This window comes from Notothenia rossii (assembly GCF_949606895.1).
Source record: "Notothenia rossii genome assembly, chromosome: 11".
Lineage (NCBI taxonomy): Eukaryota > Metazoa > Chordata > Actinopteri > Perciformes > Nototheniidae > Notothenia > Notothenia rossii.
This window is the reverse complement of record NC_136910.1, coordinates 34381732-34394012: the sequence shown is the minus strand read 5'-3', so window position 1 is coordinate 34394012 and position 12281 is coordinate 34381732. Positions and strand designations below refer to the sequence as shown.

The window sequence follows — 12281 nt, the reverse complement described above, 5'->3', positions numbered from 1 at the left end:
GTGAGCTTTAAGTTACTTGTTTGGCAAAACACTACTTTGCTCATACTGCCTGTGCTGCAGCACCTCTTTTCACCCTCTGTCTGAAACCAGAGCACAGTCTGCTCTGATTGGTGAGCAGGGCAGCTCTGTTGTGATTAGTCAACCTCTTAGAGATCACCTATCATGTGTTGGAGCGCTAGCCAATAGGGGCTCGAGAGTTCCATAGTGATGTCATTATGTTACGGAAGTAAACAATGGCTTTGACAGAACTGTTTTTGTTAAGTTGCATTGTGGGTAATGTAGGCACCAGATAATTACATATTATTTATATTAAAGTGGACCTATCATGCTATATTTGAATAATATAGGGTAGGACCATACCTACAGTATATAAGGCATATTTATACTTTTTATTTTTCAAAATACCAAACAGATCATGCATTTTAGCCATTCCTCATTTCGCTCAATTTAACACTGTCTTTGCATGGGCTGATTCTGTGAGAACAGCACCATCTACAGGCCTGGTATATGTACTACAGCGTCTCCAGCGCTTTCGAACGGCAATGTTCGTGGCTGTCTCCTCCTTATTGGTGGAGTTGGCCAAATAGCCGTAGCTACGGTGGCCCTGAGAGGCCAGGGTGCTGCAAATAAAAGAACGCTGCAAATAAAAAAAACGCTGCAAATAAAAAACGCCGCGATGCAAATAAAAAAGCCACAACGGAAGTGAATTACCGGGGACTATTATTGCTGATGCACATACGACGGAAGTTAATTACCGGGGACTATTATTGCTGATGCACATGCGTTTTTTTATGCGAGAGAAGAAGAAGGCTGGGGGATCTCCGGGAAACATCTCATGGGTAAGTTTATAATGTTAAGACTTTAAATGACGTTATTTTGTGTGTGGGAGCAGATTATGTGTGTAGTGTATAATGTTAGTAGAACATAGCTACTTTTATCTGCTAACGTTAGCTGTTTTCTAAACAAACGGATCTGAGCCGACCGGGACTTAAAGATGATGCTAAGACACACAAAGTAAGTTGAATATGCCTTTATTCAACAGACGAGCTCGGGTCCTCTCCTCAACATGCTCTGAAGGAACAACTTTTACTGAATTAGGGCTGGGCAAGTTAACGCGTTATAATCGTTACCCAGCCCTATATTGAATACATACAAGTACAGATCTTCACTAACATCCTGTAGTCAATCTTGACTCCATCAACATGTCATCTAAATGTGCCTGTCTAGAGATAAATGAGGGTCTCTTATCCTGCTTAGAGATAGAGAAGGGTCTCTATCCTATCCAAGACGTGCTTCCTTTGAGAAGTGTACTGGCTTTAAATCTTTTTTTTTTTTTTAATGTATTTTGACATTGTAGATGCATGGTTCAGATATTAAGTGATTGCAGCTGATATCTGCTGTTAAATTAGTGTCAGCTGTTTGCAGGTAACATTACCTGCTGCAATAGCTTACCAAGTAGCTGTTGCTTAATTGCAAATGAATAACATTCACATTGCTCTTTTTCCACAGGCAATGTATTGTCCATATTGTGGGACTGCTGGGTGTTTTGGGAGGTTTTGCGGCTCCTGTGGCAGCAACATTGAATGTTTGGCTCCCTTTCTCGAAGATGGTAAGCTTCTCCTTAAAAGTCAAGAATTTCACCAGTACAGTGATAATGTCTTATTTGTATATGATTTGTTGCCATTTTAATATATGCTATACACATATTATTGTAAGTCATGGCAATTTCAACATGATTTAGAACTACTGATAAAAAAAAATGCCAACAAGTAAAGAAATCAGGTGAAATACCAAAGTTGACCAATTATGTGCTCCTTCATGTGCTGAGGGTTGAGCCTTCTGATGCGTTTATGCACAAATACAGGCATTAAAAGGGTACCTTTTTGTTTGCTACCTCTAGATTGATATGTATTTTTATCCTTACCAATTATGTAAGTATCCCAATATGTTGTCCTTTGCCTGTTTATTTCTCTTCTTTTTTGCTCCTCATGTCTGGAATTGTTCACGCATTGAACATACTGAAAACATACACTTATGCATCAAACATTTCAGGTATTTTCCTCATTACTGATACATTTTCATTTTTTTCTTAATAGGTTTTTTGTTATTAAGTTTCATTCCTAATGACACTGTTGTCTTTTCCCTTCAGTCACAGCATCTAATGAAGGAATCAAGGCAGGCCTCATCCACAAGTACTTCACGGAGGGACACGCTTATGAAGTGATACTTGATTTTCTAGAAAAAAGACACAACATTTTTCTTAGTCTGAGGACCTTAAAGAGGAGGCTACAGAACGCTGGCTTAACAAGAAGGACAGACTACACTCCCATTGGCACTGTACACCAAACTGTTGCACATGAACTGAGAGGCTCGGGTCGGCTGTTGGGTTACAGAGCTATGTGGCAGACATTGCAACAAAAGTATCACCTGACAGTAAAAAGGGAGGATGTTAGACAGACGATTTCCAGACTAGATCCATCTGGTGTTCAACTTCGTTCCAGGCGAAGGTTTGTCCGAAGGGGATACGTCACAGCAGGACCAAACCAAGTGTGGCACGCTGATGGATATGATAAACTTAAACCCTTTGGTATTGCCATCAGTGGCTGCATCGACGGCTTTTCAAGGAAAGTTATGTGGCTCAGGAGTGGCAGCACTAACAACGATCCGGGCATCATTGCGCAGTACTACCTGCAGTGTGTATCGGAGTTTGGACTACTTCCAGCCCGCCTTCGCACTGACTGTGGAACTGAAAACGGCACTATGGCAGCCATTAACTGCACATTACGATCTCAACACACAGATGATTTTGCAGGAGCCCTCAGTCACATGTATGGTACCTCAACTGCAAACCAGCGCATCGAGAGTTGGTGGTCTTTCTTCAGAAAGCAAAGGTATAGCCTTTTAAGGTCGTGTGTGTGTGTGTGTGTGTGTGTGTGTGTGTGTGTGTGTGTGTGTGTGTGTGTGTGTGTGTGTGTGTGTGTGTGTGTGTGTGTGTGTGTGTGTGTGTGTGTGTGTGTGTGTGTGTGTGTGTGTGTGTGTGTGTGTGTGTGTGTGTGTGTGTGTGTGTGTGTGTGTTAGTTACAGAGGTGCCCAAATACTTTAAATCTATCTGGATGAAAAAAATTGTGAAATTACATTAGAGCTGTACACTAACATTTTCCCAAGGGAGTTTATGTGCTCCCAAATGAAATAATGTAGGAGCGCACCAAGAAATGTTCATCATCTCTAGAAATATTGTGACTTTTTACTTGAAGTTGTCTTTTTTTCATGAAATACAAAAGTTTTGAATTCCACCATTAGGACTCAGTTCTGGATCGAGCTCTTCAGTGACCTTAGAGAGAGGCACCTCTTCAATGGGAGCCATGAGCACAAGTGTCTGCTGCGATATGTGTTTTTGGGCATCTTCCAAAAAGACCTCGATGAGTATAGACAGCTGTGGAACAACCACACCATCAGACCTGTTCGCCTGTCTCAGTGTCCATCAGGTAAACCTGATGCCATGTACCACCTGCCTCACAGGTTTGTATTCAAATTGTTTGGTAATATTACTTTAAAATATATCTGACTTCATATAATTTGGTGTATCAGCCCAATATGACAAGTTTGTCACTTGATAAATAACGTGATTCATTTAGTCTGAAAACTCATTATTTCAAAATGATTTCAAGTCTTAAACGACTAAAAATGGATTCCAACACAAAACCTAAATCAGAAGATATCCAAAGCTATTCTGTCGATTTATCTTACTCAATTCCAAAAAGTACCTTGTGTTAGAAAGTGAGTAGAATGACCATATTTGACTGAAAGAGCTGCTGTCAACCTGAGATTAATTTCTCAAGTCAAAGCTCTTTGTTTAGGATTTAATTAACGAAGAATTGACTCAATGGAGTTTTAGTTATAATGCTTATCTAGCATGTTTGGGGGGTTAAATGATCCATTTGTAATCACTTGACTCATGTTTCAATTTATGACTGGTCATAGGTTTGGCGGAAGGGAGTGTGGATTTCCAGTGTCCTGGGAAGCCCTACACCACTTTGATGGCATCATGCAAGCATCATCCCAGTACAATTTGTGTGGTGATGAGAATCTGGAGATGCATTTTGTGGACTTGCAAAGACGGAGTGGGTTGGCTCCACCAGTGAACTGGACAGCTGCTGTTCAGAATTACATTTCCATGAAAAACATGTCTGGAGTGTAGAATACATTGCCCCACCAGCCCCCCAGAACCTTTTTTGTGTGTACAAGTTTCCAATGTAGGTTGAATATTATTTAGAATGCTGCAATTCTGAGTAGATAAGTCCAGTGAAATATTCAGCTTGTATCTTTGCATAAGTCATTAGACTGAAACCTTTCTTTGTTTAAATAAACATACAGCATATTCATGTATTTTGTAAAACATGTTTAGTGTTACATCCGTGTTATCAGTTGAATGGTCGATCGTCAGAAGATTATACACCTAATATTTTGGTAATTGATTTTAATTTTGAATATAAGCAGGTTCCAGCCTCTAAAATGTGAATATTTGCTGGATTAATTTGTTCTCTGTGAGGCTTCACTTTCTGACATTTTAAAGACCAAGGCGTGTCCGAAATCACTCTCATTCACTACTCCCTACTCCTTATATAGGGAATTCTATATAGGGAGTATTGAGTGATTTCAGACACAGCCCATAACAAATTGATGAATCAACAATAACATTCATTCATTGCATCAGTCACATATGCTACTGTTATTTCTGTTTTCACAGTGGATCTGAGAATAAAATCTTGTGAACCAGCTACAGCCGTGTCATCTTTGTAGCGAGTGTGTAACATATATGCTATACGTAGAAAAACAAGTCCTTACGTTAAAATGAAACACTTTTAAACCATTTAATGAAGAGTCATTCAGCTTTACTCTTTCACAAAGTCCATGTAAAAACATGTTGATAAAATGGGCAAAACAAAATTGGCACATTTGCACAACAAGGTGCCTTTTGCAGTCTTTATTTACTGTTTATGTAAATATTTGTAAAACATCTTAACACATGTTCTGAACTCTTGATTTAACCACGGTCTACCTTACCTACCTAACGAGAATATAATAACAATACAATACAAATGTGTGGTGTTGTTCACATGTTAGATATGAAATAGGACAAATCTGCCATGAAAAATACTCACATCTCTCTTACGTCACAACATTTTGGTCTGACAGATCGCAACATTAAAACAACGGACTGTGTAGCTACTGTGTGTGGGAACATTAACTTTTACCACAAGTTATTTAATTGTTTAAAGGCACCCAAAGCCGGGGGAATTATTAATGCCAAAGTTCATGTTGGCTTTGAAGGCACCATAAGTGTCCAAAAGAGGAAGCTTTAAAATGTTGGCACAGGTATTTGCCATTGGGAATGTTGACGTTGTAGAACATAGGAACTGAAGGCGTGGCAGAGGACTCATACCAGCAGGAGGCACACATGGCACACCTGTAGCGAACATTAACACCTCCTCCAAGGTCACTGAGCTGTCATTTTCTAAAAAGTAGAGAACATTGGAATCAATTGACAGTAAATACTATCTACATCAACACCGGAACTCTTTATAATCTGTGTGTATAAAAATCAGACAAGAGCAAATTGACTAACCTTCACAATCGAGAAGATAATCTGCCCAGTAACTCATAGCTTTCTCTTCCTGAGCCCTTCTGTTGCTTCCCTGTTGACTAAATTCAGGCTGGAACAGATTTTCCATCTCTGCAGCAGACAGCTTCACATCGGAATGACAGAGAGCAGGGGTCAGGACCGTCGGATGCTGCTGCAGAGCTGTCAGAAACTGCAAACTTTCAAGTCCAGCCTTGAATCTAAAATACAATTAAAAGATGCATGCAAAGATACATGTGCATCATGTAGAAGTAAGTAAGCAAGAAAATTGGACAACAGCAACACGTTTTTCATAATTATTTTAGCAATAACAATGAAATACAAAAACCTACCTTTCGATTGCAGTGTTGTTCCTGTGGATTATGTACCACTTCAGGTAATCCTCTACTATCATTTTTTTTTCTTCACATGACCTGACATGTCTGAAGCACCCAGCAGTCTGCAACATGGCACTGTTCCGTATCATCAAGTCCTGAAGGATCTCCACTGAGGGTGAATTCTGAATCTAAAAGAAGAGATAACAGAGTCCCACACATTTCAAATATGACACGTAATTATAAAAAATGGTAATGCCAGAAGTATATCTTGAAAGAATGGTTTAAGTGGACAAAACTCTCTCTTTACCTATTCTAGAATTTCACACCCTTCTCATACCTCTTGTAGGACTTTCCCTATCTCCTCATCTGTAATGTCTCCGACAGATGCCTTGAAACTGCTCTGCCCTGAGATGTAGCTGACCAGATCCTCTGACAGAAAATTAGGACCTGGTCCACCATGCACAATGGACACAGCAATCATCTTCCCTGCTAAATAATACTCATCCTCTCTGATAGCTGTCCAAGATAATGCAGAATAAAGAAATATTAAATCAGTTTCTATATTTGAAAACACTGCAAGGTTGAAATATGGGTTCTTTTAAAACATTATACACAAAACAGAACCTGTTGAATTGTAGACCAGGTAGCGGCTCTCCACAGGTCCATCAAATATGGGCCGTTTGTTCAGCTCTTTCATGAGAAGGGAGAGGAATTCTCTCTTGGGGCCACCTGTATCGAGACCTTCCTCAAACCTCCCTTCATCGTCAGAGAATTTCACCAGGATGTCTTTCTTTTCTGAGAATGTTGCCCTTTTGAATCCTCTGACTGCTCCATCCCAGATGTTCGAGCGACAGATGTTAAATCTGCTGACAGCTCGATGGTCAATCTCTAGGGCCAGGTTTGCAGTTATCTCAGAAAGTGATTGCTGGTCCACCCTGTCATCAGATAAATTATGACCATGTTAAATGGTACACCATAGCACACATTTTTGATCAGGAAAAATAACAACCACAGTTGAAGTAAGGGTAACTTTTCTCTTACTTTGTATCCTCTGGAATGTCATGACTGCACTCAACACTGTCTGAGTCATCCTTATCCTCTATTACAATGGGCGCATACAGCTGAGTATATTTGCTGAGAAATTGACATACACAAGTTTACATTGTTGATGTTTTCATATAAAACATACTTGAATTGTAGAAAGGAAAGTATAATACCTATAGCACGCAGTTTCCAGCACACCTCCTGATGTTCCTGGGCCCTCTTGTGAGTCAGAAAATAAGACCTGAATCACAAACCATAACAGGGATAGGACAGGTAAGTTGAAGTATTTTAAATCATGGCTATCTGAGGGCTGATTTAGAAAGAAAAGACTATTCTAATGTACACAAACGTGGATCTCTGGGTCAGTGTGACACGTTATTTCATGTAGTTTAAGACATTAATTGTGTGACAATATTTCCAGACAAGGCTAAATGTGAACAAAAGACAATGTTTTGGAGCCACAATTACCGGAGCTGCTGAATCACTGCCTGACTCTGCAGGTTCCCATACCTGGAAGTAAAAGACAATATATCAGTGTGACACTTCAAATTTGACAGAACTAGAGCTTAACACATTTGAACATAAATATTGAATTCTATTATTCTAACAGAAAGTGTATGTGATTTGCGCCAGGGGGAATGATCCTTCTTACATTATTACTTTCAGTGAAAAACATACACATTATTATGGTGTGATTTTGCAGGGATCTGCACTAAATAAAGTTGTTTTCTTAAGTTTGTAAAATATGTGTAGGCCAGGACGCTGCAACATTTACCGCAATTTAAAATGCTATTTTGGGACATGTTTCATCGTAAAAATATGCCGTCTATGTGAAATCTAGAAACATTTTCACTTCCAGATAGAATTTACAATATAAGCGATCTAAGATACAACAAATGTAGTACTCACTAATGTATCAGCTGCATTGAATTCTGCAGAAGTTGGACTCATGATGATCACCTCTGAATCCGATGAGTTGGATTCAGAGCTGGTTTCCTGAGCTGTGAAATACAAGAACAGGTATAAGAGGATTTTAGACTACTCAGAACAACAGAGTGCTTTCCTTGACAAACAAATCAATTTAAAAAGCTCTTCTTGGTTGGTAATTAATTTCACAATTACTTACAAGATGTAAAGAAATCTTCAGCTGTACAAATGTACAGTGTGATACGTTGGTAGGCCTTCCCCACTACCTCTTTGTACTCGTTTAGAGTGAAGGGTACTTCTGTTCCTGGTATATTAGTTATCTTTGTACCGTCAGGGTAGAGCAGTACGTAGGGACCACCATGTAAATTTCTGTCGAAGGTCTTCATTTTTTGCTCAGCAGCTCTCTGCAATTCGTCCGCATCCGACTCTGGTCGCATCAAAAGGGGAAGTACTGTTCCTCTTACAGTCTTCAGTACACCATCTTTCAGCCTCATAAGGCCTACTGAAATCTACAGAGAAACAACGAAATAGGCGACTGTTAACTAGTTCAGTGACACTATAAATACATGACAGAATGGACTGTCGGCAAATTATTAGTCTATCTCAGCAAAAAAATGTACCTTCACAACCTTCAGGTTGTCTTTTGATGGTGTTTTTTTTTTCTTAAAACCTGCTCGTCTCTCCTTCTCTTTTACACTCCGGAAAGTCCGGAATAACTCCAGTGTGCTTTTTCCTGTAGCCTCTGCTTGAAATAAGAGTCCAATCAATCGTCAATGACAAAGAACAGAGAGACATACAGTGTTCTCACCCATACTCATAAGATATAGAGTGTACATTGCCTAAGCCTAATTCAAAAATAAAAAAATAAAAATTACCTCCACTTGTGCCTGTTTTATCAACATCACACAGGAATTTGAGGTCCTTGCCACATGAACAGCAAAAGGCTGATTTAGAGTCCTGCTGCTGTCCACAAAAAGGACAATACATTATGACCTGCAAGAAAACAAATAAAGTATCATTAGGTTGCTTTGCGCTTCAATTGCATGAACATCTTTCTATCTATCTATCTATCTATCTATATATAAAGCAAGAAATGTCCGTGTGTGTGTGTGTGTGTGTGTGTGTCTGTGTGTGTGTCTGTGGCTCGCATATCTCTCTGACTGTTTGTCAGATCGACCTAAGCTTTCGGATATGGCTTGCGGATTGCATGATGATTTGCATCCTTCATTTAGAATTTTTTGGGATTCATTTTTCTAAACCTTTATTTTTGACGAATCTACGCGCTCCGATCGGGTACGCCCCCCGGACAACATTGCAAGCAGCAATTATGGGAGCCAAACAATCGGTCCGCTTAGTACAGGCACAAGCTTTGAACGGCCATGCCCCGAACGGGCACTGCACTAGTTTTTAAATAACACTAACACATTTGGAAAGACTAATCAGTACTACTTTCAACGCTGGCTTAATACAAGGAATCTCCCAAAATGGATTGCAAGTGTGTCTTAATCACGACACTCCCCACTGACAAGGGCAAGACAAGTTTCAGGCAGTTAAACACGCAAGAATACTGTGAGTGTGTGTGTGTGTGTGTGTGTGTGTGTGTGTGTGTGTGTGTGTGTGTGTGTGTGTGTGTGTGTGTGTGGTCTAGATTTAAAACGGTTCAAGCTGCACGGATAAATCGAGCAGAATCAAACAGTTTTTACAGACAAGCAAACAACTTGAAAATAGCTTTCTGCAGTTTTGATCAAAGCTATGTTCTACTAACATTATACACTACACACATAATCTGCTCCCACACACAAAATAACGTCATTTAAAGTCATAAATACGGCAGCGACAGATATTATCTACATCCTGTGTAACTTTAACATTATAAACTTACCCATGAGATGTTTCCCGGAGATCCCCCAGCCTTCTTCTTCTCTCGCATAAAAAAACGCATGTGCATCAGCAATAATAGTCCCCGGTAATTAACTTCCGTCGTATGTGCATCAGCAATAATAGTCCCCGGTAATTCACTTCCGTTGTGGCTTTTTTATTTGCATCGCGGCGTTTTTTATTTGCAGCGTTTTTTTTATTTGCAGCGGTTTTTTTATTTGCAGCGTTCTTTTATTTGCAGCACCCTGGCCTCTCAGGGCCACCGTACGTAGCGCCACTTCTGTGACGTCACAGAAGTGTTCAAATCAGTCTGTATCAGATCCGTTGCAGCCCCTTTTTTAGAGATTTGGGTATGGAGGAAAATAGAGAGGGTTGTGTTTTCTGACACTTGGTGAGTTCCCTGGAACACCGGGGACACATATTCATGTATAAAAGACGTACAAAAGTGCATTTTGCATGATAGGTCACCTTTAATAAAAGATGATATCCCTGACTGAATTTGATAATGTTTTCGGACTGCAATTAGCGAGGCACTCTTTTAAAGGTCACCTATCATGCTATTTTTAGGCAATAGCATAGGTCTCAGATATATAAAGAAATATAAAAAACATGTCTATGAAGTGTTTTGGTCAAAAAACCAAACAGATCACCCATTCTAGCCATGCCTCATATCCCTCTATTTCTCTTCCTGTTACAAAAGTGCTGATTCTGGGTATAAACAGGTCTCTCTTGAGAATGAGACCCTGTGTCTCAATGAGATTTTCACCTGTATAAATAAAGGCAAAAAAAAAAGAAGAGGGGGCGGCGGCTATGCCGCCTCGTGCGGGACCTGGCAGATACTGTCTAAAATGCTGCGGTGATGAAACGCAAGGATTATTAGATCAAGGATAATTTCTGAAACAGTATCAGCTCAAAGGCTTTCTCTCTTGCCGGTTGCCACAAGGTGAGTTCCTTTTTATTTCCTGCTTCTTCACACACATGCTCTCCAGTACAGGTTAGCTATATGTGTTAGCGATGCTAATGTAAACACTGACCATATTACGTCCAAAACAGTCTGGCATTGTTTCTGATAGCAACGTTTCTGATAGGGCCGTGGGTCCGCCGTCGATTTGACGTCATATCGGACGCAAATCTGGACCAGCTTCGTTGTACCCCCGTTTTCAGAAATTTGGGTACGGAGGAAAAGAGAAAGGGTGTTATTTTCTGAAGCTGCATGAGTTCCCTGACACATATTTATGTATAATAGACATAAAAAAGTGCATTTTGCATGATGGGTCTCTGTAGTTTGTTTTCCTCAACTACACCTTAATTTCCTGGGAGATTCAGTTGAATAAATTAGGTTCTCTTTCTTAGCTTGAGTTAATTTGATGAAGAAACAATCAAACTGGGTGCGTGTGTGTCCTTTGCATGTTTTTACATGTATTTCTCTAAAAGTGTATTTTGTTTTCATTTCCAACAATGCCTTTTCTTCACTTAGAAGGCCTCCTGTGTGCCTCCTAGACTTCATAACACCTGTCACTATAAACATATGATGTTCTTTAAACAACCAGATGGGTCCTCCAGAATGAAAAGACACACACACACACACACACACACACACACACACACACACACACACACACACACACACACACACACACACACACACACACACACACACACACACACACACACACACACACACACACACACACACACACACACACACACACACACACACACACACACACACACACACACACACACACACACACACACACACACACACACACACCACGGTCTCCATAGCAACTCCTAGTTAGTGGCCCTTGGGACTGATGCTCTTTTCACCAACATTAGGTGTTTGTCCACCAGGGAAACCAGAAATAACCTTGGAGTGAACCTGAAAAACACACACCCACACACACACACACACACACACACACACACACACACACACACACACACACACACACACACACACACACACACACACACACACACACACACACACACACACACACACACACACACACACACACACACACACACACACACACACACACACACACACACACACACACACACACACACACACACACACACCTACCTAACCCTTTCTAACCAGTCACCCCTATCAGCATAGCAGATAGACACGTATAAAGACAACCTGATCTCACCAGAAAGCGTGACTCCACCACGACTCCTTAACACCGCATTGCGTGGTGGAGTCACGAACTTTGCTACATTTACCTGTCTGCACCACGCAAACAACCCAAATGTAAAGTGAATGAGGCTCCTTTGTCGTGGTGCACACACGCATTTCTACAACGTCCTGCAGTGAGCTTTTTATTATATAAAACGTTTTTAAAATCTACTTTATAGCTTGTAGTAACTCACGGGAGGCTTATTTTATTTTATTTGTGTTCATAATAATTTGTATTTTTCGTCAGAATGTATTATGGCAACCCTGTCTCCTAAAAATTACGTTCCCA

At 40.2% G+C, this 12281-nt stretch overlaps 2 protein-coding genes across 6 annotated transcripts; one reads left to right on the top strand and one right to left on the bottom strand.

Moving 5' to 3' along the window:
* Positions 1 to 706: 706 nt before the first annotated feature.
* Positions 707 to 4778, top strand: LOC307023743 (uncharacterized protein). 4 transcript variants are annotated; one of them, XM_079657245.1, is made up of 5 exons: positions 707 to 839; positions 1510 to 1609; positions 2150 to 2891; positions 3301 to 3519; positions 3982 to 4778. In XM_079657245.1, the coding sequence occupies exons 1-5, from the start codon at positions 774 to 776 to the stop codon at positions 4196 to 4198; spliced, it is 1344 nt and encodes a 447-aa protein (XP_079513371.1). In that variant the 5' UTR covers positions 707 to 773; the 3' UTR covers positions 4199 to 4778. The 4 variants fall into 4 exon arrangements, with proteins under 4 accessions (XP_079513371.1, XP_079513374.1, XP_079513372.1 ...); XM_079657246.1 differs by lacking the exon at positions 707 to 839 and adding an exon at positions 880 to 1014; XM_079657248.1 differs by lacking the exon at positions 3301 to 3519.
* A 79-nt stretch (positions 4779 to 4857) lies between these two features.
* On the bottom strand, positions 4858 to 9886 carry LOC307023742 (G2/M phase-specific E3 ubiquitin-protein ligase-like). Of its 2 annotated transcripts, none has more exons than XM_079657243.1 (13): positions 9812 to 9886; positions 8805 to 8922; positions 8550 to 8671; positions 8129 to 8438; positions 7912 to 8003; positions 7471 to 7512; positions 7176 to 7243; positions 7000 to 7092; positions 6583 to 6893; positions 6296 to 6474; positions 5974 to 6146; positions 5627 to 5841; positions 4858 to 5515 (listed from the first exon to the last, which is right to left on the bottom strand). In XM_079657243.1, the coding sequence occupies exons 1-13, from the start codon at positions 9875 to 9877 to the stop codon at positions 5274 to 5276; spliced, it is 2031 nt and encodes a 676-aa protein (XP_079513369.1). In that variant the 5' UTR covers positions 9878 to 9886; the 3' UTR covers positions 4858 to 5273. The 2 variants fall into 2 exon arrangements, with proteins under 2 accessions (XP_079513369.1, XP_079513370.1); XM_079657244.1 differs by having other exon boundaries at positions 8559 to 8671.
* Positions 9887 to 12281: the final 2395 nt, after the last annotated feature.

Bases quoted from the DNA above. Each gene is read 5' to 3' on its own strand.
- LOC307023742 (XM_079657243.1), bottom strand. From the start codon at position 9,877: ATGCACATGCGTTTTTTTATGCGAGAGAAGAAGAAGGCTGGGGGATCT. The intron at 6,475-6,582 runs GTTCTGTTTTGT...TATCTTGGACAG, and splicing joins CCTGGTCTACAATTCAACAG to CTATCAGAGAGGATGAGTAT. The intron at 5,516-5,626 runs GTTAGTCAATTT...TCTACTTTTTAG, and splicing joins TTATCTTCTCGATTGTGAAG to AAAATGACAGCTCAGTGACC.
- LOC307023743 (XM_079657245.1), top strand. From the start codon at position 774: ATGCACATGCGTTTTTTTATGCGAGAGAAGAAGAAGGCTGGGGGATCT. The intron at 840-1,509 runs GTAAGTTTATAA...CTTTTTCCACAG, and splicing joins CTCCGGGAAACATCTCATGG to GCAATGTATTGTCCATATTG. The intron at 1,610-2,149 runs GTAAGCTTCTCC...TTTTCCCTTCAG, and splicing joins GGCTCCCTTTCTCGAAGATG to TCACAGCATCTAATGAAGGA.